Consider the following 26,179-nt stretch of genomic DNA (forward strand, 5'->3'; position numbering starts at 1 on the left):
TCGAACTTTCATTCCAGTAGGAAATGTGATATTGAGCAAATTATTAAATCTAGAAATGGGGTTAATGGTGCCATGCCCTGGGCCTCTTTCCATACAACTAAATGATGACTAATATAGGATTTTCAAATATCTGGTGACACATGAACATGAAATATTGTCAACAGTACAGTATAGAAAGAATTCATGTAGTTGTTGAGCATGTAGGATTATATGTTATACTTCATGTGCTGAGATTTTGAGAGTTTTCCAAAGATAATATTTTCTGAAAGATATATATTTGAACTTGAATTCAGCCTGGGGATATCTCTGTTTCAAAACCAGAAGTTTGCTTAAAGAAGAAAGAAATGCCTCGTATACCTTCAAACTGATTAGGTAGGTGGTAGAAGACTTGAAGAAACTTGTTTTCAGAGGCAGTAGAGTGAAGAAAGAAAGAGAGAGATTTCTATGGCATTGATCAAGTCTCTAACTATAATATATGATATGTAAATACAGTACACGAGAGAGGGATGCCTCTTTCCCCTTGATACTCCTTTACCCTTTTTTTTTTTTTTAATATCTGTTTGAATGGAAATCAGAGCATGCTGCCTCTCAGAACTGGGAACCCATCAGCATCTTCCTAATAATATGTACATTTTTATTTTAAATAAAAATGACTAGAAAATCTTTTTTAAAATTTGCTTCTTTTCTGAATAACTGCAATAAATGGGCAGTGTAAATACTGCAGAGTCCCTGTTGTTGGGGCTCTGATTTCTGTGAAATATGGCATTGTACACATGCTGAGGGGGAAGAGTGTAAAATGTGCTCCTCAGTTAACAGGGTTGTAGAGGAGTTGTCCTGACCATGTTATTATGACCTATGAACTAGTATTAGAGACTGAATCGTCCACTGTCAGCTTCTCCATTATATAATGAAGATAATCCATTTTGGGGAGATTTTATTTACTTTTTGCTTTTCTAACCCTTTAAGACTAGAAATACAATAGTTTTAATGTGTAGGACTCTTGGATAATGTTTTTGATCAAAAAACTCTTCCTTGATCTGTAACCACTTACGTTCTTTTTAAAAGGCCTTATTGCCTTGAATATTGGGCCTTAAATGAGGTCTGTTAAGAGAAAACATAAAACTCAGGTTCCTGCCATCAAAATGTTGGTTTTGTTTTCACCAGGCCAGACCAGCGATTCTCTCAAACCTCTATCTCTACCTTGCCAGTGAATTATGAGTGCCTGAATTGTAACCATCACAGTGACGTTCACTGACAAGTTAGGAAAACCCGCAGTTTATTTGGCCAATTGTATGTCACTCTCCTGACCAGTGGTAAAATAAGGTATCTATGAGCCATTTATTGAGCTGCTGTGTAAGTCTTGGCTGTAAACCTCCACAGAAAGTAGGTGAAAAATTATTTTTTGTTGTTCTGTTTTCTAGGTGAAGTATAAGGTATAGTGGAGACAGACTTAGGTTTACAAACTGGTAGCCCTAGGCTGCCTTTTTTTTGTTCATTTGTTTGTTTTATTCTTAGATCTTTAGCTTGCTTTGAAGGTTAGTGTGGAGATCAGAGATATATATAATACACATAAAGTGCCAAGCACGTAGACAGCCTTAAGAAATGGCTACTGCCATTATTACTGTTACTCAGCACAGGACGACCCTTTCTGAAGACTTCATTATAATACTGTTCCTAACTAGTCACCTTCCATTTTAATCCTCCTTTACACATCATAAGCCTGGTTATGAAAGTACGTGTTTTAACTTGTGTTATTTGCTTTCTTCTTTCAGATCTGTAAGAGCAAAGCTAAAGAATCTCAGCAGTATTATCACAGTTTGGCTGTTCGTCAGAGTCTGGCTGTCCATTTTAACATCCAGCAGGATTGTGGTCATTTCCTTGCTGAAGTCCCTAAGCGTCTTCTTCCCTGGGAGGATCCTGATGCCCCTGAAGAGGAAGAGAATGAAATGCAAGAGAATGAAGATATGAAAGGAGAAACTGTTGGGAAAAGCCCAGAGCCCTGCTCTGAAATAGAGTCATCCCAGAAGGAAAGCCAGGGAGTTATTAGCAGGAAGCAAAGAAGCCATGTTGTGGTCATAACCAGAGAGGTTCCATATCTCACCATGGCTGATTTCGTGCAAGATTCTCTGGCCCAACATGGGAAAAGCCCTGATTTATATGAGAGGCAAGTGTGTCTGCTGCTCTTACAGCTGTGCTCTGGCCTTGAGCACCTCAAACCCTACCATGTCACTCACTGCGATCTCCGTCTGGAGAACCTGCTACTTGTCCACTACCAGCCCGGGAGAACCACCCAAGGCCTTGGGCCTGCGGAGCCCAACCCCACCTCATCTTGTCCCACAAGGCTTATAGTAAGCAACTTCTCTCAAGCCAAGCAGAAGAGCCACCTGGTGGATCCTGACATTCTCCGGGACCAGTCTCGCCTCGCCCCAGAGATCATAACAGCTACCCAGTACAAAAAGTGTGATGAGTTCCAGACGGGCATCCTCATCTATGAGATGCTACACCTGCCCAACCCCTTTGATGAGAACCCAGAGCTAAAGGAGAAGGAGTACACTCGAGCAGACCTGCCTCGAATCCCGCTCCGCTCCCCCTATTCCTGGGGCCTTCAGCAGCTGGCCAACTGCCTCCTGAATCCCAACCCTTCTGAGCGGATCCTCATTTCAGATGCCAAAGGCATCCTCCAGTGTCTGCTTTGGGGCCCCCGGGAAGATCTCTTCCAGACTTTCACCACCACCCCCAGCCCAGTGCAAAGGAATGCCCTGCTCCAAAACTGGCTGGACATCAAACGAACACTGCTGATGATCAGGTTTGCTGAGAAGTCCCTGAATAGGGAGGGTGGGGTCAGCCTTGAAGATTGGCTTTGTGCTCAGTATTTGGCTTTTGCCACTCCAGACACCCTCAGTCGTATTGTGAAAATCCTGCACCACCGTTAATGTATCCTGTTTGCTGCTTTTACTCCATTTTCACCTTCTTCAAGTCACCCACGCACTTCTCCATCCTAGTACTCACAGAAGAGAGTGAAACTGTCCATCTCTTTCCACAAACAAATGAGTCCACTCAGAAAGGTTTTCCACAGCTCAAAATCGGATGAGAAGCTGAGTCTGTCTTAACTTTACAGAAATTCTACTGTACAAACATGCAGTTGCCTTCCATTTGACACCTTTCACCCTAATTGTACCGCAAATGCAGATAAAAAATGAAAATGAACATTTTTGAAGGGACAGCTCCTTTGGAATGAACTCAGTGAGCTCTGTCCAGTTCCTCCGTAATTCTGAATTTCACCTGTCTTTTTAATACCAAGTATTTATTGTCACTAGCAATAGATAGATTTAACCAATTCTACCATCATCCACTAAGCTCTCACAATAGACTTCCTCTGTTACCAAGCAGAACTTCCATCTTTAGTATCGGCCCAACTTTGATTCCAGGGAGTATGTTCTTTGTTCCAGCAGATAGTGGGACAAGAAGAGATCCCATCCCTTGGGTCATGGACTCATTTTCATTTCCATTATCGATAAGACAGTATACTGCATGGAGGACGCAGCCCTAACAGTCCCCCTTCTGCTGCCACTGCCTGACTCTCCTTCACCTCTACTCTGTCCCCACTTGCCAATGAAATTTGGGTGTATCAGCCGCTTGTGGCATATTACAGAGCTGACCCAAGGTGGTGTCACCGATGCCTCAGCAGGGTGGAGTGCAGTTCAGATCTGATAAATAGCTGGCAGTACAGAAGGAGATGATTTTCCTGCATGTGCAATTCTCTAGGGACCATCAGGAGAACAGAGTTTAAAGACTGTTCTCTGATTACTGTCAGAGTTGGCCTCCAAAGCTGGTGGTACACAGATCAGTTTTTCCCCTAAGAGGTAACTGGCCAGCTTCCTACTTTTAGTAGCCAGTCTTAATCGGTCTACCAAGTGCTATAGACAACAGCTCTGAATGAAATGGCTGTCAATTGAGCTCTAAGATTTCCCTACAGAGCATGGCACAAATGGCTGTTAGGATGGCCAGTGGAAGGAGAAGGAGAGAAGGCCACTGATGAGACTGCTCACCTCCTCCTTAGAATGCTGACCTTTTCTGGAGAGACTGCCTCCAAGTTGCACTGGCATGTTGCTCCTTATGACTCTGAAATGGCTCTGAAGGACAGCTCACAGGGAATTTTGATTGCTGAGGTGAGCGGCTGAGAGCTATTCACCATACATGGGGTCTGTGCTCCTCTCATGGATATATGTGCAATTTTTGTATGAATATTTTTAGCTGTGTATTACAGTGTTTATGTTGCAACTTCACCTGAAGCAAGATCTACAGAAATCTTCCCCTTCTTCCCTTGGCACATATTTGCTCTAAGAGACAAGTGTTCCTTCCACCAGGGTGCGTGAGTGTGTGTGTGCTTGTTTTATTCAAAACTGTGAGTATCTGTTTACTTCAAATTCGAAATCCCAAGAGTCACTCAGACAGTGTGAGTGTGTACACACGTGTGCCCCATGTGTGTGCACACATGCTGGAAGTAGAGGCCAGGCTTCTAGGGGAGCAGCCTGTGACGGGATTGATAGACATGTTCTCTGCACCTAGTCAGTGAGGGCGCCCTTAGGCGCTTCACCTACCAGCGCAGAGTTCCTTAAAGCCAAGACTGATTGTGCAGTATTACTTAGATCGCACATTAGTGGCCTTTGGAAGTTTCTAAACTTTTAACATTTTTAACAGCCTTTCATGTGATTCACCTGTATCAAAGAGGATCAAGAAAGGAGAAGAATGTATTTTATTATACTTTTTTTTTTTTTTTTTAAGAGAATGGGACATGTGAGGTTCCATGAAGGATGTCCCTGTCCTGGCCAACAGTACAGGACTCCTAAGAGAGGGAGATGGGTGGCCCAAAAAGTGGCTTGTCTCCTCTAGCCAGAGTGCAGGGCTCTGCCCCTAAGGATGGCCAGAGAATGGGCATGCCACAGTCCACTCTCGCAGTGTCCTGTGGCATGGCTCTGCCTTGCCTAAGAGACTGGTTTTGGGTTCACTTTAGCATAGCCCATGTGCACATAACTCCTTGCCTAATTATACACTGAAGTAGCAGCACACAGACCACTGACCATGTCAGCCAGCACATTCCCTTACCAGCCTCCCCCCATTCCCCGACGGTTTGCATATTGAGATTCTTTCTCAATGTCACTCTTGTGGTGCCTTGCCCATGTAAATTTGAATGTTGAGTATTTAATGTGGTTTCGTATTTAATCAAGAAAGTTCTCTGGTCCATTTATTTGTTCTCTAGGTAGTATTTTTCTTTCTTCTTTTCTCTTTTTCTTTCTCCTCCACCCACGCCTCCACCACTCCCACGTTTTGACTTGGATCCAATCTTCTTCATTTTAACTCTATATAACCCTTTACCATCATTATCTTATAGCACTGGTAAACCAAGCACCTCTTCACTTCAGATATGTTTAGTACTGCTTTTATATTCACATTTGTTAAGGGCAAAAGATAAATGCCATCTAATAGTAGAAGGGACTCAGGCTTCCTAGAGACAGGCGGCTAGATTTATTTTTCTCTGAGTGATGGCCGAGAAATGTGAGGTAAAGAGGGCAAAAGGTGTTACAGGTTAGAGCAAAATAGACAAAATAACTGTATGTTTAGGCAGGAAGTACTACATCAGATGGTCCTCAGAATATTTTTCCAAAATAATGAAATTCAGTCAATCTAATTCTATCATGATTTTTTTTACATTTCCATTTTAATTATATTAAGAACTTTGAATTCAACTAAAAAGAAACGCTACCCTCAGACACAGAGATATATATCTGAGTTTGGGATTGTGACTAGTAAAGCACTTTAAGTTTTCTCAAGTAACTTCAAGTTACTGTCTTTAATAGTAATTGGATTTTTTTTTCTTTTCTAATGAAGTCTGTACTATTTATTCTTCCATATTGAGAGTTCGAACAATTAAGCCACTATTGGAACTTTCCTTTAAGCCGCATGAGCAAGAACAATCTCTCCAACTCATCTGGGTGCTAGAGAAACAAGACAACAGCTGGAGTAGGCAAGACCAAAATGGAATGTAAAACAGAGAGCCTTGGTAGAGTGATATAACCTAGTCTTGGAAGGAAGAGAATCAGATATTCCACAAAGAGGAGTAGGACTGGGAGAGATCTCCCATGCGAGCTTGAGGAGAGCTCCTTTGGTATATGTACACTAGTGTGATACCCAGACATTCATTCATGAAGAATAACAGGATGGGAAAAAGAACAATTGTAACCTGTAGAATCAACAATTAAAGAATCATGAATGAGGTCTACCAACCCCTAGGCTAATTTAGCTCTGGAAGCCAGGAGTATGGCAATGGGTTTAAAGTTTTGCCCTCTGAAGATGAACTAGATGAGGTATGGAGAGGGGCACAAGCACCCACACTACTAATGTTGGGGTGCTAAAAGTAAAATACATACATTAGGATTTTAAAAGCCTGAATAGATTTTCATTGTCACATTAAGTGAGGGCCAGTTTTGCTTCCAAACCCAGAATAAATTTGTGGACATGGAAAACTCTTAAGCCAAGAAATTTAATCCTCTAGGAATATTAATGATATTTCTGAGAGTAAAACTACCTAAATTGTATTTTAAAGTTTTTAGTATTATAGAATTTCCATGAAAGATCTTTGGGGCCTTCTAAATAGTAGGGCACAGAAAGATTACACTTAGCTCCTCAAATTTATATTAAGAATAATTTGCTGCTAGGAAATAACCTCACTTGGTTTTGCTGGTAACCTGCAACTAGGATTATTCCCTAGATTTTACCAGCAGTGATCTGAAAAAATGCAGGCTAGTATGGATAAATAAAAAAGGAACATACTTGGAGAGGGGGAGAGAGGAACTTGATTCTTTAGGCCAACTCTGACATATTTTTTATTCTTTGGACTAGTTGATAAGGGTTGAAAATTCTGGTTCAGCCTAATGAGTAAAGAGGATGGCTGCCCACGAAAACTGGTTATTAGTTTTACCTCATTGAAGCTTATACTCTCAAAGGCCCCAAGTGCTATGCTGAGACAAATCCAAGTGCCGCTCTTGCCAAAATGTACACCGAAGTCCAGCTGTCCATCCTAAGGCAATGCCAAAAGTGGAGATTCCATGGTCCAAAAATGATGCTATAAGGGAAAAAGAGCTGCAATGCAAGAGCCTAGATAGGGATTATACCAAAGAAAGCAAGCCTTGTTGTCCTGATGCTTCTAAAGTAATGGAAGGGGAATTCACATACATTCCATATCAAGGTATTTGGCTAATAAAATAATCCTTCCTCAAAAAAGTATCCTTTTTTTTTTTTAAGTCCACTTTGTGTATTAGGGCATAAAAGACGATGATGGCGATGAAAGCCTTGGGCAGGTTGTAAAGTTCTCCAGTTCTTTTAAGGAGTTCCCCTTGTCATGACTGTAGCTTCAGCCTGAGAATATCATATCCAGGTGAGACTGAGGGCTGAGAATTTTTTAAAGAGATGTACATTTGTTTAAAGAATTCTTGGGAAATTTCTTAACAAATTGTAATAGTTTCTATAAACCTTCCTACAGAGATGTTTACCACTCATCATCACCATCATTTAATGTTTTTAAGTGCCCAGAATGTACAAGGTGCTATACAGCTGCTAAACACACCCTCTCTGCAGCTGTTTGAAATTAGAATAGGTTTCTGTATCAGCTATTGCTAGAAGCTTTCTCCACATAGGTGGGCTGCGGGGACCTGCATTCCACACATCTCAATACATTTCCCACTCCAGAGAGCCTCCGTGTTTATTCTAGCTCCTCGCCTTTTCCCATCCCACTCGCCCCCATGTTTTCTTTAAATCAAGAAAGTTTCAGGGAATCAAAAGAGGAAAAATTTTTTTAACCTATTACAGAGTGATATATTTTGCTACAAATATTGTATTATGGAAAATTCACTTTGCCCTTACAGTGTGCGGAAAGTATGTGTGTGTCTGTACTCACAGTAACTTGAATGTTGGACCATCGCTAGGCTTCAGGGTAGCATTTTTGAAAGGTAAACCACACTGCTTCAGAAACTTGCTCCAAATACTACTTGGTCATCCCTTCCCTAACCAGATTTAAAGTGTATTGTGTGTGGACACACTGGGTTGATATGCAAGGCAGTTTGGCAGGAGATCAGGGCAGAAGCAAGATGTCATCGTTCTCAGTGATTTGAATCATGGTAGTTTTCATTCCAATCTCTCTAATTCTCCATGACTCGGCCCACACTTTATATTTGAAAATATTGTTTCTCTCGCTCTTTCTTGAAGCTTCACCTCTCTACTTACATATTTTAGAATTATATAAATATACCAATAAAAGGTCCCCTCTGTCACCAAGTGGTTCTGCCCTTTGGTTTGCTGTGGTACTTTGCTGTGTTATCTGTGGCATCATGTTACTGTGTAAATAAATTCATTTTAAAATACACTAAAAACCAGACAAGTGCTTGTCCTTTCAGTGCCATCCGTACTGATATGCTGGGGAGGGTTTAGTTGCAGACATGGTTATGTCTTACCATCCAGGACTCGTGCCCTTTTGGATCCTCATCCCCTGCTGACATGGACCATATTTTCTGTTCATTCCCTTCCTCACCTGAGAAATTTAGGCCCGGAATGGAAAGTGAACACCTGCTTTCCCCAGAGCTGAGAAGGCTGCAGATTTGCTGTGTGAGCTTGCCCCCTGGTGGCCGGTCACCGTATAGTCTTCCTGTATTTTAGACTTGATTAGCAGGCTCTGGTTGGCACCCAGTGGAGATCTCAGAGCTGTGCAGGCAATATAAGCAGAGGCAAAGGCCTCGCAGAGAGAGAGCATCATCTGCTACAGAATTCACATGCCTTTTGCCTGTTCCGTAAGGTACACAGTCACGCACAGAGTCCTCACAAAGGCAGACAGGCTAATTAATGTGGACACTTCAGTAGCAAAGAAGGACACCTGGCTTAGGCAGGAAGAGTCAGCAGTTGGCAGTGGTAGTAACAGCTGCCACATTATTGAATATTGAATAGCATGGATGACAATGCAAACATGTAGACTCTAAAATTAGACCAGAGCTCTGAACCTTTTATAATGGACACTGCAGCCTAGCGTTTCTGCTCCTCTTTACTAGCAAGCACTATGGACTTTACAGACATGATATTTACGGCATATTCCATAAAACTGATTGCCAGACTGGAGTTTTGTGTTGCCGAGGAAGCAAAAACCCATGTTGGTTTGGGCCTCAAAGCTCTGTCTTGCCTGAGCCTCAGAGGAAAGGTCAGCTGCAGAACCCGAGAGACAACTCCAGGTGCACGGGCTCTGCCTGCTGAGGTCCTTAGCCTGCTCACTGGAGAGGAGCCTGCCTTAGTTGTGAGCACAGCACACTGGCTTTGAGAGGAAAGGAACTAAATAAAGAAGCAGGGAGTCAGGACCGAGAGGTCACAAAGTCACGGAGATGGGAGTGCATTAGGCTTGGGCTTCTGTCATGCTCTGCTGGCACGAGTGGCCAACCTGAGGCCCTGAAGGGATATGGTGGAACCAGTTCAGGGTTGCCCTAGTCATAGTCCAAAGAAAAACAGTTTGTGTTCTTCCAGTGGGTTCGCTTTGTCTTTTGATATAACTGGAGAGCCTGGAGAGACATCATCCTATTTCTCCTCCATCACTTCACCCAGCACAGGATCCTTTCCTGGGTTGTCCAGAGATGACAGACCACTGACATTTGGATAGGGTCTTTGGTTTCTGCAGGCCTGGAGACTGACTTATTTCGACCCAGGTCACAGAAAATGTGGATCTTTCCCATCTGGAATGAACTAGTAAGAGGAGCTCATGAACGCCTGGGGCTCTGAGCATGTACCGTCTGCTACAGAAGCTCTTTGCCTGCTCTCCAAGGCCCAGTAAATTCTACTTCATTTTAAGTGAGCCTATGCTCTGCAAGGAAAAGGATTTCATTAGTGCCTTTGGAGCCAAGAACTGCAGTTTACAGGTCACTAGTTCTCATTAAGAGTTACTCAAGGCAATTACAGCTGAAACTTAAAAATTGGACTCACTCTGGGTGGGGGACAGGAGAGAGTCAATTGCTAAGATCCAGTCCTCTCAAATTTGCAAACCTCTGAGGGAAAATGTTATTGGGACAAAAAGGAATATGTCTGCCTGTGTGCATCCAAGCCAAGTAATAGATACGTGCAGGTTTTGCAGCAAAGAAAGTAAGGTTTATTAGAGAGTTCCAAGTCTTGGAGACACAAGCGAGCTATCACTTAAAGGCCTGACTCCCCAGGTGTCTTGGGAGTAGATTATATAGGGAAAAATCAGTAGTCATGGACACTAAGGGAGTTGGGGTCCTGGGTGCTACCAATTTTGGATGATTGGAGGGGGATGAGGTAATTGATCATTGTGTTCGGTTCTGGAATCAGCCATGGCACCATCCCATCTGGTACTGTGGTCTGGTCCCATGGCTGGTGGGGTTCTGCCTGGATGAGCCTGGAGCTGAAAACAGCTAAAGCCAACCTGTTATCCTTAGTCTAAAGCTATTGTCCTCATGATTATAGACCTGAAGCTCAACTATCTTATGTCCCTAAGCCCTAATTATTAAAGGAGCAGGCATATAGAGGATAAGGGCAGGGAAAAGAAGCAAGCAAGTCACAATGCCATTAGCTGGGCAAAACCATCTTCAATCAGGAAAAAAAACATATTAAAGAAATGAAGTTTATGTGCAGTTACAGAAATAGGCTGCGGAGCTCTAGTGGCGCAGTCAGTTAGCACATAGTACTTACATAGAAGTAGGCTGCCTGGGCACAACTCCTGGCTTGCTGGAGATTCCAGAGAACTCTGTGCACACGCTCTAGAAGGTACATGGCAGCAACTGGAAGGTAGAACGGCGCTGGTCACCAGTCTCAGCTTAAGAATCAGGACATGGCTGGGAGAGGTGCTGGACTCCTGGGGAATCTATAAGGGGTTAGGGGCCTACCGGGGGCCCCAGGAATAGAGGAACTCTGCATCTATGTCGAGGGGTCAGAGCTCTCAGCTCTCTGCAGGTCTGTCACCCTCCACTGCCCATCACTCACTCAGCATCCCACACTCTAGTGGGAGTTGTAGAACCAGGTATTGGAGGTCAAAGACCGTGAAAACCTCCAAGCCTGTTGCTCATCTTCCATTCTTCCCCTAATCTCAAATACCTTTTCTCCCTGCACCACACTCTACCAGAGATCTGGGGACATGTTTGATACCACCCAATTCTGGGGCCAAAAACATCAAACTCTGCAGGCCTCCCTCCCTCAGGGCCTGAGGCTTGAAGCTGCTCAGCTTCCCAGACTGACTTTTCTTTCTCCTTAGCCTCCTGACCCTGAGCCTGCTCTAGAAAATCAGGGAAGCCAGCCTTTCCTAAGCACCTGTAGGCAACTGGCCTGGGTACTGCACCAGAGAACCCCTAGGCTACAGCCAAGTGAGCGCTAACACAAAAGATAATGTGCACTTCTCCCTCAGTCTCACTTTATTCTCACTGCTAACCCACAGATGACTTCATTCTGCCCATTTTTAACTCAAGTAATCAGAGAGTTTGAACCCAGATCTGTGTGACTTCTAGTTGTTCTTCCATGCCATCCTGCCACCTCTGTGTGGCTAGGACACTCAGGGAGCTCAGGGGAGAGCAGTTTCCTAGGAGTAATTGTAGAGCCTCAAAAGAGAGGAGGCCTTTTCTACATGTATTCTTTTGCCCCCTGTTCCAGGGACCCAATGATGGGCAAAGCCAGCGGGAGCCCTGCACCAGCTCTGATAGGCAGAGAGGACATAGAGGGTGCCAGCTGGAAGGTTAACAAGGAGCAAAGGCACCTGCCCACTGCTGTATGCCTGGGGAATGGTTTAGAGAAATGAAGCCAGGGTCTGGAATGAATTGTCTTCCCACCTGCTGGGCTAAACAAACATTTATCCTGCAGACAAAGGCAAAGGTCTCTGGAATCCTTCCTTCCCTAGGCCCAAGGGTGCCATGTAGTGCTACATATGCTGAAGTCTCAACAGATCAGGACCAGATAGGCTACCAGTGTCCCTCAGCACCACCCTGGGCTAGCCACATCCACTCCCTGTCTCCAAGAAGCCAGAAACCTGGTTCGAAGGGATCTTGAGCAGATTTCTTAACCTCTGTGAACTCCAGTTCATTTGAGGAATAGAGACTTGACTGCCACACCTTCCTAGACAGGTATCTGGGGGGATGAATGAATGAAGTAACATTTGTGCAAATGTTTTAGCCTGTGTTGTTAAAAAGCAGAGCACACATGAGGCATTCAGAAAGAAGCAAGGGAAGAAAGAAAAGTATTTGTGGGTTCAGGTGAAACTGGTCATAGCCTGAGAAGAGGGACCTCTGAGGGACAGACTGTTATCTTGAAAGAATAGTGTTTGAGGGACAAGGCCCTGCTGGCCCCACCTCCAGCATCTGCACCCTGATATTGCCCACTCTATACCTCCAGCCAACTTCAGGCCAATTCATTCTGCCTTGCAAAGTGGATGAGGGTCCCAGCCTGAGTGCCTGGAAGGGGGTCCCAATGGGATAGGCTCATCTGGGGTCCATCTGAATGGGGCATCAAGGGACTGCTGCTGGAGGGCAAAGTCACCAGGCCCCAGGGAAGGGGCAGTGTTGAATGCAGGGGAGAACTGAGGGTAAACGAATCTGTGTTCTCTAGAGGCGCTTCTCTTGAACCAGCTTAATTTTATCTTCACAACAATCCTGTGAAGTAGGTTCTAGAATTATCCTCATTTTACTGATGAGAAAACAAGCTAGACAGGTTTTGTCTGCTCTGTGGTAAGATCGTAAAGCCCTCAACCCCTTGCTTCATGCTCATGTAAATATACACAAAACATTATATATAGATATAGATATAGATATATACACACACATACACACACACCCCTGTGTATATATACAATACTCTGCAAACTGCTTTTCTCACTTAAGCATTGGCCCCAACAGACATCACAGTCATAGCACTTCTTAAAGGGCAGCTTCTCTCACTAAAAATGATAGTATTACAAAACATACATATATGTAATTTATTCTTATTATTTCTACTTCTCTGAGCATCTAGTCACATCCTTGTAAGGGTGGCTAAACACTGAAATATGAAAAACTAAAATTCCCCAAAATACTATGAAAGGAGATGCTTAAAGAGATGAACCATCAGGGTGGAAAGAAAGACCCCATTGTCTTCTATTTTAATGAAATTCAAATTAAAAATATCAATTTTTTTGACTTTTACAAAATGGTTCTCAGAATCACTTGGAGGAATGAATAGGTGAAAGAACCCCAGAAATTGTTGAAATTGAGAAACTCAACATATGAGAAAGCTTTGATCAGTAAAATAGTGTGATATAGGCATAAGCAAAAACAGCTCAATGTAACGAAATAGGTAACTGTCAACAAAAGTTTGCTGCCACCAATCCAATGCAACAGGAGTTCCCAGTTCGGGGGGCAATAAAAGGAGAAAAATTTATTCAAGAGAACAGCTTACAAACTGGGGAAATGCATCTTCCAATGGAAACTGAAACTCTGCTGGCTGAGACAGGGAGAGCTGTTGTTATAAAGTTCCCACCCCAATCCCTGATTGGTCCACCTTTATGCAAAAGATGAATCCAAATAGCACTGTCCTAATTGGTAAGAATTGTGCATTCTGATTGGTCAGTTAAGATGCGAATAAGCATATAGCAGTGCAGTTCTGATTGGACAGAGCAGGTCTCAGCCCATTGATTAAAATACAAACTCCAGGGTAGCACAGAGCAAGAGGAATGCAGTGTGCCTGAGAGGCCTCCATTAGCAATAGCTGTTAGATTCTGGTTATGATTTTGGGTTCAGGTAACCACAAGGAGTCCTTCTTGGCAGAAACCACAAGGTACGTTTCTTCTTGAGGTCAACGTAACCTAAAAATGAAAATATCTAGAAAAATGTCTATAAAACTATAGGATAAGATGTCACTATATGGAAAGGAAAGAAAATCTTATCCGATAAAATGTACTGGTACAATTGGTTAGCTATTTGGAAAGTAATTAATCTGCACACTGTAAACCAAAATAAATCCAAACAAGAGCAAACAAACAGCTACATGCCACAAAGGAAAGAAAAAAGAAAAGAAACTGTAAGAATTGGAAAGATTGCTAAGTCAAGAGATAAAAGATTGTTTTATCTCTTGTTCATAAAGGACTTTCTAACTTTCTTTTTAGGTATATTTTTTAAAAATTATTTTTTACAAGTTCCTCCTCTCTTCATTCTCCAGAAGACAAGCTTGCTAGACTACTTGCTGACACTGGGTCTCAGAATTTACTGTTCAGCTTCTCCAGTCTTCTAATTAGGGTGAAATTGGAGGATAAACAAGATATAGGTTAGTGGAGAAAGGAAAAGAAGCAAAGGAAAACACCACAAAGGAAAAGATCAATAGGTTTGACTACATAAAATGATAAACCTTTGTCCACTGAAAACATTAAAAACAAAACTGAAAAGTAAGTAACCAGCCAGGAAAACTGTTTCGACAAATATAACGAACATAAGGTTAAAATTCTTAGTTATAAAGAGCTTATTATACAAGTCATTAAGGATATAAAATGCCAATAGATGAGAAGAGACAAGTCACAGAAGAATCCAGATATTTAAACTTTCTAGAAATAAGAGAAATGAAAAACTAAGATGGCATATCTAAAAACCATTTTAATAGCTTTTTCTGATTATAAAAGTAATGTAGGTTTATGGTGGAAAATCTGGAAAATAAAATTAACCCACTAGGTCACCATCCAGAAATGACCACCACTAACACTTGCTGTATATATCCTGCAAGTGTTGTTCCCTCTGCCTGTTCCTTTTTAAATTAAGATCATTTTGTTGGCATTCCATTTTCTGCCTATCAGATTAACAAAGGCCTTTTTAAAGCTTATATTTAATGCTGGTGACAGTGTATATGGCTCAGACAGTGAAAATGCAATTGAATTGGATGGAAAGGGGCTTAATTCATCCTGTCCTTTTTCTGAGGCCACAGCTGAGCCAGGGTGTGGGGCAAAGTGTGACCCTAGTAGACCGGGTGGATGTAAAGAATTTAGATCTTCAAGGCAAGAGCACCAGACTTACCAGGGAGCTTTTCAAAAAGACAGACTCTGGGGCCCCACCCAAATCCAGTGAATTAGGGCCCCTTCTCCCCAGGTTTCCCCAGTTATTCTGCGCTTGCCAGGTGCCTGGGTCTGGCTGCCCAGGTTTGGATTCAGGGCCTACCTCTAAGTAACTATGAGCCTTGGTTTTAATGGAGATTTCTACCTCTCAGGGCATTGTGAGGATTAAAGGGCATAGTCCAGCAAATGTGTTTAGCCCATTGCCTGGCAACAGTACATGCTCAAATATGTTAGCTCAAAAGAACAAACTCTGAGCGAGTATTCGCTTTCTGTTTTTATAACTAAGGGCCCATTAAGGGACTTTTACTGAACAAAGGCACTGTGAATTTAAATATCTACCTCGAGAGAGTCAGAAAACTGAAGGACTTTTTAATGGCAGTCTCTATAGCTTTCCAAATATCTCCTGGCTAAATTTCAGAAAGCCCTGCTAACAGTCCTGTCTCTGAACACCTCCTGCCTGCCCAAGATGACATAGAACATCAGAGGCAGAAATGGACCCAGGCTCCTGAATCCAAGCCTGCCCCTTAAATCCCTACCAAATCTAACTTTTTAATGGAGGAGTGCCAGGCACAGTGATGGGCTGACAAAAGAAATTGAGGGCTGCAGTGGACAGTAGGAGTGAGGGCGAAGGCAGCTGTGGGCAGCACCTCTGGCTCTGGGCCTGCTTGCTCATTCGAGGGCCGCTGTGTCCAGACATCCTCTCCCTCTCCTGACAATGGGCTTGGCCCAGAGCCTCACCTGCCTTGTCCTTGTCCTTCCTCAGAGCCTGTTGTCTGTACCAGGGCTGTCATTTCAGCTCCCTTCACAACACTGTGCCTTGGCATAATAAATGCTCCAGTCAAATGCACTTTATTTTGGGGAGACTCATTAAATTACTTTTGCGGAAACATTTTAATTGAATTAAATTGTTTTCTGATTATAATAAATGTTCATTAATTGAGTGGTCCGGGTGTCCTTGGATCTAGCTGGCTTCTCTTGGTTTAATTAGGAAGAGAGTGGGGACATTTCTTTTTTTGCCACAAGTCTGTGGTTTAAATTTCTCTTTTGTGCTAGTAAAGTGATCAGGTGAGTGCAGGGAGCAGATTATTTCTTATGTCTGAAATCCAACCACCTGCTTTACTCACAGAGCCAGGTGGTAGCCCCTGCTTGGCATCACCAGAGTGTGACCCAGTTCTCTCGTCTTGGCTTAAAGAGGCTTCTCCATTTCTCTTGGGGAGAGAAAAAAGTTTTAAGTTGCAAATGTTCCTTTGTTTTTTAAGAATACTAGTCACCTGGTCCAGGGCGATGCAGTTGCTGATTCTTGGGAGCGCAGATGACCAGAGAGGCAGATCGTCTGCAGGTAGCTGAGAACCTCAAGCTCTTTGTCCACACCTGGCAGCTACAGAAACCCAGAACAGCTATAGACCCTGGCAGCTCCTTATTATATAGATGTGGAAACTGCAGCCCAGAGAGGGAAGGGGCATGCCCAAGGCCACACAATGTGGTCCTGGTACCGTATCACCTACAACCCAAGGAGTCTTTGACTAGAAACAAGTTCAGTTTGGTTCCACCAAAACTGGCATGAATCAGCCCCTGAGTTAAGTGTGAGCGTAAAGACAGATCCAAAGGCCTCAAGGAGATAGCACAGTAGTGACAGTGATGGTTGTGTAAACTGGGTGACAACAGAGGGGGCCACACAACATAGAAGGCAATGTGACAGACCATGCATGTTGCCTTGGATTTGTGAGAAGGACAGTCTATGAAGTCTTTAAGAAGAGGTGTATCTACACTGGATTTTGAAGGACAAATAGGAGTTCGCCAAGCAGACAAAGTCAGAGGCAGCAGCATGTGCAAAGCCAGGTTTGTTCTGGCAAAGGTGAGAGCCAAAGGAGGCTCTGAAAGGCAAGACATGTTCAGATTTGAGCTGTAGGAAAGATCCCTCTGGCTGCTGCAATAGAGGAAGATCCAGAGGGGGAATCTAAAGGCAGAGAGAGCCAGGTGAGGGAGGTTGGGAGTCCCCCAGCTCAACTCATTGCCATGGAGATGGAAGGGCCAGATCCTAGAAATATTCAGGAGATTGAATCAGCAGTTCCTAGCTTGGGCAGCTGCCCACGAGCTCAGACCTCTCAAGAAGGGAGGGAGCAGATGAAAGGAAAGGCAGGGGTGACACCCTCCTTTCTGGACAAACTTCTTGGCAACTGAGTGGTCTGTTCTTCCTCTGAATTGTGCCATGGGGTCATAAGACTTGAATAGCAGCAATGGCTCAAGTTGAGCAGCTTCCTTTGGCCAGATATTGTTATGTGTACTTTACCTGCATAATGCATCCAATCTTTAGGACAACCCTGTGAAGCAGGCCCTGTTCTTACCCCACTTCAGCAATGAGGAAACATGGGCATCGAGATGGTCAATAACTTGCCCAAAGTTACTAAGCTTAGGAAGTGGGAGATGGGGCAGCTCTCCCAGGCTGAGCTAGGACTCCTCTTGACCTACCCCAGATAAATGTGTGCTTCACATTCAGACAGGGCTTAATTGATTCTTTACCCTAAATTATCCATTATAACAGGCAAAAGGAGCCTCAGTTTTCCTTTGGGAAATGGAAAGAACTTCACAGCACCGAACAGCACCAAATAGGACTCCGGGAACACTGGACCCCAGACCTCAGCAACTTGTTCCCTCCCACATCCGCGCTCAGGCCCCTCCTGTCAGGTAGGAGAAGGTGAGGAGTGTCTGGGCTTCCTTCCTTAAGATCCCATAGTATAGCAAGAAGGCCTGATCTCAAACACTTACTCCCTGTGTGACCCTGGGCATGTTCCTCTCCTTTCCAAGCCTCAGCAACTGATAGACTATGTCTGCATCGGCTCCTCTCAGAGCTGCCTGGGGGTCCCTGGGGTTCTGGCACACTGTAGTTGATGGCTGCTGTGATTATGGATGCCCTGGCCTTGCCCCTGGCTCTCTCCAAGATGCGGGGGCCTGAGGACACAGGGCCACTCTTGGAAAAATGTCCTCACAGAGGCAGCCACTAATCCCAGATCTGCCCCCAGGAATCAAGCTCACTGTTAGTGGAGCCTCTTTCTTTAGTAAATCCCCACTCCTCAGCAAACCCTCAGGTAGTTTCTTTGCCAGGAGCCCCACCAGCATACCCTTCCCATATATACACCCGCCTGTCAGAATTCTGTTCACCCTTCAAGGCCTTAGTCTATCTACCTTCTCTCTAACTCCATGGGATATCTCCCCATCTGCTACTGGGCACTTGGACGCTGGCAAGCCCCCAGGGCAGGCCCACACCTCCGAAGAGTACCCAAAGTCTGCCAGAGTTGTTCCCATGGTAGCTCCAGCTGAGGGTTGTGGGTGTATGGAGATGGAATTTGCTGGATGAAATTCTGTCAGCCCTCTCCATCTCTCTCTGTCTCTGTCTCTCTCTGTCTCTCTGTCTCTCATTCTCTGTCTCTGTCTCTGTCTCTCTCTCTCTCTCTCTCGCACGTGTGATCTGGCCCAGCTCCCCACTTTGTGGCCACACTGGCTTCCCTAGTTACGCCCAGTCTGACTCTGGGGCTTCTCGCCCCACTCTGCCCTACTCCTCATTGGGCTGTTCCAGATGTTCCCTGCCTCCTGGTAAACATTCCTACCTCACTTTTCTCACTGAGACATACCCTGACTTTGGGGCAGAGGTTGGCACTAGGCAAAGTGTCACCACACACCACACTGGCCCTGGCCCTGGCCCTGGAAAAATAGGAGGAACATGGCTGGGAGCTGGTCATCTACTGGCTCCAGGAAACTCGTACAAAATCTAGGGAGAAAGCAAACCTGGATTCTTCCCACTGAGGCCAGAAAAGTTGAGTCCTAAAAAGCAAGATTAAAAAACTTTTACCTCTCTCCACACTTGCTATAAAGCAAAGCAGCAGGGCAATCTGGTTCCCAATTGATGGGTTTCCTGTCACTCTTCCCTTCTGCAAGATAGTCTAGTTGTTGGTGCCAGATTAATGGCACAATTAAAAGCAAAGTGCCCTTGCTGTGGCCCACTGTCCTCCCACACCTGAGTCTGGAGGCTGAACTCTAAGCCCTGGGAATGGATGCTTTGTAATGAAATCAGACAGGCCTTTTAACTGCTGATGGTATCAAGACCCAGGGGAGATGCAGATTTATTTCCTAATCTCTCACAGAGCATCTGTCAGCCCCATTACACAGCAATGTCATTCTTGTGTGCAGCAAGGACCTTTCATGGGGCAGACTGTCAACTGCCTGCCTGACTACCCCACTGCCCACCTCCACCAGCCCCTCCTCCAGTCCATTCCCCTTGCCTGGCTCAGGCTGCACAGATACACACACACACACACACACACACACACACACACACACACACACACACACACACACACTGATTCATTCCTATATTACCTGCTCTGCACCATTTGCATAGACAAAAAGAAATTAAGATCACCTCTTTAGCAGTGTCGGAAAATAGCAAAGGGAAAATAGCAAATTGACAGAGTGATCATTCTGAAGGATTTCTAGAAGCTAAAAGCAGATAAAAACAAGCAAAACTAGAAGCCCATTGGTGTTGTACAGCCTGTGACCCACCCAGACAATTCTGGAGACCAGTTTCCCCATCAAAGCCCAGGGAGCCACCCCAACTCTGAGCAGCAGGGCTGGGCAAAGGGTCTAGAGGAGGCCTCAAAAGCTACATCTAGTCTGGCCTCTGTTCCCAGGTTTTACTGGATTAAGACTGTGTGCTGAGTCAGTGAGAAGTCTGGGAGGCCTGAACAGGACAGAAGAGATAGGTCACCAGAGAGAAAGCATGAGAGGGTCTTGACCCAGCAATGGCAGCTCCTGCCATGCCAGAAAATTCTTCTCTATTGCTCTTGGCTGTTCCAGTCTAGTCCCCTCATGGACACCCTGAGGTCCCCTTAAATAAAAGCTGTAGGAATAGGTAGGTGGGAAGCAGGTGGGAAGCAGTTGGCATGGCCTAGACCCGCCCCTCCCAGCCTCAGCCTCTTGGTGAGACCTGGGACATGAAGCACAAGGAATCCTGTGGCTCCTGTCTCCACATGGCCATATGCTCTCAGTTCATGCACTTGGACTGTTTCTTCCAGGCTCAAATTAGTTCAGAAGATCCTGTGTGCTATATTCCCCTCTTGACATTCATATATGAGAACTCTTCCAGTAACTTTTATTGTGCAATTTACATTCAGTGCAGTTACAGATCTTAAGTGTGCATTGCGATTTAATGAATTTTGACAAGAGATCATATTCACAAAACCCACAACTGTTTCAAGATTTAGAACATCTTCGTTCACCTAGAAAATTCCCTCATGCCCCTTTCCCATCATCCCTACCACACCCCAGAGGAGCCACTTTATGACTTTTGTAATAGATTACTTTTGTATGTTCTAAGGCTTTATATAAATGGATTCTTATACAATATGTACTCTTTCATGTCTGGCTTCTTTCACTCAGCATAGTAACTGCAAAATTCATCCATGTTGTTGCATGTGCTGGTAGTTCATTTTTTAAAATTGTTTAGGAGTATTCCTCAGTAAGAATATATTTATTAGACTTTATTTATCTATTTTCTTTCTGGTAAATATTTAGAGTTTTTCAGTTTTTGCTTGAACAAATCTGCTATGAACACTTCTGTACTAGACTTTTTGTGAGTATATGTTTTGCACTTTTCCTAGGGACTTATATCGAGCAATGTTATTTGCAGGTATATGCATACTGCCAAACTGTTTTTCAAAGTACTAGTTTACACTTGTCACCCCAGCCCCCTGAAATGTATGAGAGCTTCTGTTGCTCCATATCTTCACCATTATTTGGTGTTTCTGCGGTAACTTAAAAAGTTCTTTGTTTAACTCATCATTTCCCATACTTATTAAACCACTGGACCTTTTCCCTTATAATCCTTTTAAATACCCCATGGAAGTAGTGTGCTGTAGAGTTCATCTTGGAGAGTGAGGATCTAGACCTTTATTTAAGTAGGAGACATTTATTTAAGTAGGTGAGAAGTGGGTAGTCAAACATTAGCTATAGCAATAAATCATCATAATATGAGGAGAAAGAGATGCTCAAAAGAGAGGATGAAGATGAGAAGTCAAAAGGAAAACCCTGCAGTGAAAGGAGTGAGTTCAGCAAATAACTTTGTAAAAATTCTGAGCCTCATTTTCTGAGAGATTCAAGAGGACGCTGCATAGATAAAACCAGAACAGGCTACCATGAAAGAGAAAGAGAATTCAGAAATTACAAACATGACTGTCAAAATGAAAATGACTTTAGTGCATCCAAAAGTAGAATGCTAAAAATGCAAAAAGGGACATGAAGAAGAACAAAGAACTCAAGAAAGTTAGAAGAAAACATTCTTAAAGTAAGGGAAGACTTGAAATCACAGGTTGAAAAAGCACACTACATCTCAGGGAAAATTTGATAATGAACATTCAAGACCAACACCATTTGGTCCTGGTATATAAACAGATTAATTTAAGGAATAAAATCAAGACCTCAAAAATGGACAGAAATGACATGAGGATTCACTTTAAGATAAAAGTAGCAAATCAGAAGGGGAGAAAGATCATTCAGTAAAAGATTTTGGTACAACTGACCATGTATCTAGAAAAAAAAGATGGTTTCTCATGTTACTTCTTATTCTAAAACAAAGTTCAGATGGACTTTCATTGTAAAAATGAAATTATAAAAATAATAGAAAAAAACATGTATATTGGACAAGGTGCAGTAAACTCCAAAAGTATCAGTGGTTTAGTACAAGTTTATTTTTTGCTCATGTGGCATCCATTGGAGGGCATGGAGTGAGGTGGGGATTTTGCTGCCCATAATCTTCCATAGACTCAGGATGAAAGAAGCTCCATCATTGTCAGCAAGTGATCTCCGAGGTTACCCTGAGTATTGACATCCATCTGTCAGTCAAAGAAGGATAGAGAGAGAGACTCATGCATGAGAAAGCACATATATCCAAAACAAGAAAGACAAAGGGGGAATAACCTTTGAAGCTGAAGGAATTTAAAAATTATAAGATTTCTCTTCATAACTCTAAGTAAAATTTTAAAATCTAGTTGACGTCATGATTTTCTAGGAATACATTATATTTCAAAACTGACCCCAGAAGAGATAGAAAATCTAAAGAGATAAATCTTAATAAAGAAATAAAGTTGCTAAAGAGTCAGTCCCTAAAACTGACTTCAGAAATGAATTGTACAAAGCTAAAAGAACAAGATATTCTCAATACTCATTAAATTACTCCAGGGAATAGAAAAAAAACAGGACATGAAGAGACAAAGTGAGTTATTCAGCAAATGACTGTGGAAACTCAGGTTGCTTGGTAACAACCTGAATGCTCACTGAGGGCTACCCTTACCTCGGCAGTCAATTTTCCACCAGGTTATCAGGGACTGGCAGTTAGTGTTTCTGGACAACTCTCTGAAAAGCTGGTGTTTAAACTTAGACTGGTCCTCTGGGCTACTTGGTTATGAAATTGCTTTCTTAAGCTAGTTTGAGCTGGGTATCTATCTCTTATGACAGACTTGTCTTATTCAGTGGATAAATTATATCATATTTAATTCTTAATGTAAATAAGAAATTGTATGTTCAAATACATTTACTAATTTAAAGATAAGCACTACTAATATGGATATGGGCTATGGAACTTAAAAGACGTAGAAGAAAAAAACAGCTACAAACAACGCATCAACCCAACAAAATTCAAAAAAGGGAAAAAAGAAAATCTTGACAAGGTATAAGAAACAGAAAACACGAAATGAAATGGTGGGAAGACCAAATATTTGTTACAGTATAACTATGACTTAGTTAAATCTTTATTAAAGATACCCTAATATTAGGCCTGCACACACATATTCTTGTATACACTCACACACACAAATACGCATTTAACACAAAATGACAAAGGTTGACATTAAAGATCTGGAAAAGATGTCAAGGCAAATGCTGACAAAAAGAAAGACAGGTAGGTTGTAGTCGATCAGGCAAAGTAGAATTCAAGACAAGATACATTAAACAAAACAAAGAGCATAATGTTTTCAAATAAAAGTTACAGTCTTCTAAGAAGATATGCAATAAAAAGGGATTTTTAACCAAGCCATAGTCATAGTGAAGAATTTATCATAATCCAGAATCAAACAGAGGAAAGAGAAGGTTTGATTATCAAATTTAACAAGATTCACATGCAGCCCAAAAGCAAACTGTTTTTTTTTTTTCAAATCCTTGTGGAACAATAACAAAAACTGACCACATACCAAGCCACAAAGATCTCAGTAACTAAAAACTAGAAACCATATGGGCCACGTTCTCTGATCACAATGTAATAAATCTAAGTATAAACAACAAAAAGATAATGCCCTTATGTCAAATCTAACCACTTGGAAATTTTTTAAAATTCCTCTAAATAGCTCAAGTTAAATGGAAAAATAAAAATTATAATTACAAAATGTCTGAAATTATTAACAATGAGAATATTTCATATCAAAACCTAAATAATCTGACTGAAGATCCTCAGAGTGGTGGTCATAGTCTTAAACTCTTTTGTGTAAAGTCAATAACTCATTCATTCATTTCACAAGACTTTCAGATTGCTTATTACAGGCTAGCACTGCTCTCAGTGCTGGGATAGATGAGTGACCAAAAGAAAGTTGCTCTTCGTGGAGCTTATATTCAAGTGGATAATTAAGAATTATTTTAAAAAGTCCTAAATAATTCAATTCAAGAAACTGAAAAGGTACAATAAAATGCCCTCAGAAATGTAAGAGAGAAGAATAAAAATGTAAAAATAAATGACTTAGAAAAATAAAATTGATAAAAATAAAATTGATCAGACTGCTAAGTCTAAGAAAAAGAGAGATCACAAATATGTATTATTAGAAATGACAAAGGGAATGATATAGCTGCAGATAAGAGGCATTGTACAGATTATAAGTGAATAATATGTATAACACAATCTCAAAAATTTGAAAACTTGGATAAAAAAATAGCTATTACAGATAAAATGCATAAATTACTAGAAATATGTAGATTACCAAAATCAGTAAGTGGTGGAAAATCTGAGTGGCCCAATAACTACAGAAGAAACTGAAAACATTGTTCAGGATCTACCCACCAAAACATATTAATACCTAAATACTTTCAAAGTAAAATTTGGCAAACTTTCGAGGTACTAATAATCTTTTAAACTATGTAAGACATAAAGATGGAAAGAGACTCTTGCAAGGCTGGCATACAAAAATCTAATAAACAAAATAAATACTGGAATTAAAATTACAAGAATAGACGCAGGAAGGCTGGGGTACAAACTGCCTTGAGGAAGAAGTTGCAGTGGAAGGCATTGTGTGTATTCACTTGAGCACATGAGTGGTCTGTCACCTAAACACAGCTATAGGGACATCTCTTATGCATAAATAATTTCATGGAATATTTATTACAGCCAGTTGCCAGGGGAGGAAAAAATTGAGCAGGGTTTACACACAATTGGCCCATTGGAAGTGGACTGCTGTGGTGCTACCATCCTACTCATGGATGGGCCCAAAAGATAGTACGGGAGAAAAATCCTCTCAAGGGCAGACATTAGAATATTACATCTTGTTGATCACTTTTCCTGAAGGCAAAATGGCCTGAGATATAGATTTATACTGGTTCATGGGGAGTAGTTAATGGTCTGGTTTGATGATCAGCAGCTTGGAAAGAACAAGATTGGAGACTGGTGACAAGGTGGTCTGGGGAAGAGAATGTGAATAAATCTGTTAGAACTAACTTAGAGGCAGAGAATACTTGTGTCCCACATGGATGCTCTCCAAAATGTCCCCACTATGGAGGAAGTTTTCAAGAACCAAGTAGAAAAGATGGTCCACCTGGTGGATGAGTGGATGTCTATCAACTTTTTTCCCCAGTTACTCTTGGGCCCATTCAGGAATAAAGTAATTTTGGAGGCAGGAACAGAGACCACAGATCCAAATAAGTATCTAATAGCAAGTTCCACTGATGAAGGTCTAATTTCCAGTGATAGAGACCATTTCTGCAAATATGATATTATACTACAGAGGAGAGGACCAGTCAGCTATTTGATAGTGAGTCTGTTATACTGGACTTCTTCCATCATGGAGGGGCAGTGATTTGTCCTCATTGGAATAAATATTTACATTAGAGTTGAATATACATTTTCTCTCCTTTATGCTTCCATCAGGACCACCATCACTGGACTTAATAAATGCCATCAGTGCAAACCACTCAACACCGTTTCTGCCCAAGGAACTCAATTTACAGTCAACGAAGTGAAGCAATGGGCTAATGATCATTGATTCACTGGTCTTAGCATACACCAGGAGAGCTGACTTGACAGAAGAGCAGAAATGGACTCTTGAAATCAGAAGATGGTCAACAGCATCTTCTGAGTTGGGGACACTGTCCTCCAGCATGTGGTATATGAGCTCAACCAGCAACTAATTTATAGTGATCTTGGCACCAAGGCATGGATGTGGGAATGGTGCTTGACATTATTTTAAAATTTTGCTTCTCATCCCTACAACTCTACATCTGCTGGTGTAGAGGTTTTGATCTCCAAGGGAGGAAAGCTTCTTTGTGAGGGCTCATAATGGTTCCACTGAATAGAAAGCTAATACTGCTGACCTGCTGTTATGGGCTTTCCATGCCACTGGATAAACAGGCCCAAAGAGAGGTCATGGTGTTAGAATGATTGATTTAGATCTGTGCTGTCCAATACTGTAGCCACCAGCCACTTATAGCCATTACATTTCAATTAATGTAAATTACACAAAAGTGGAGATTCGGTCACTCAGTCACACTAGCCACATTTCAAGTGATCCTTATCCACATATGGCTATTGGCTACCACATTAGGCAGAGCAGATGTGGAACATTTCCACCATTGTAGAAAATTCTATTGAACAGTGCTGATTCAGACAATCAAAGGGTAATGGGAGATCATTACAATGGAAGCACGAAGAAATGAGGTTGACTCTGAGGGAACCCTCTGCTGTGCCTGCTGGTACTACTATGTGTACTGATCAATATGGAAGGAAGATGACAACAAATGTATTTGTTCAAGACTACTAGGGCTCAGACTCCTCAGGCC

At 42.4% G+C, this 26,179-nt stretch overlaps 1 protein-coding gene across 14 annotated transcripts in view; it reads left to right on the forward strand.

Annotated features, from left to right (window-relative positions):
* Positions 1-8,431, forward strand: part of PEAK1 (pseudopodium enriched atypical kinase 1) — a 259,266-nt gene extending 250,835 nt beyond the window's left edge. For 13 of the 14 annotated variants that reach the window (XM_011382136.2, XM_011382141.2, XM_011382137.2 and 10 more), the window contains one exon: positions 1,773-2,933. In XM_011382136.2, coding sequence (XP_011380438.1) covers positions 1,773-2,933 — 1,161 coding nt within the window. Of the gene's footprint in view, positions 1-1,772 lie in introns of all 14 variants that reach the window. The other variant, XM_011382133.2, reaches the window with a different exon arrangement.
* Positions 8,432-26,179: the final 17,748 nt, after the last annotated feature.

Source organism: Pteropus vampyrus, unplaced genomic scaffold, assembly GCF_000151845.1.
Source record: "Pteropus vampyrus isolate Shadow unplaced genomic scaffold, Pvam_2.0 Scaffold462, whole genome shotgun sequence".
Taxonomy (NCBI): Eukaryota; Metazoa; Chordata; class Mammalia; order Chiroptera; family Pteropodidae; genus Pteropus; species Pteropus vampyrus.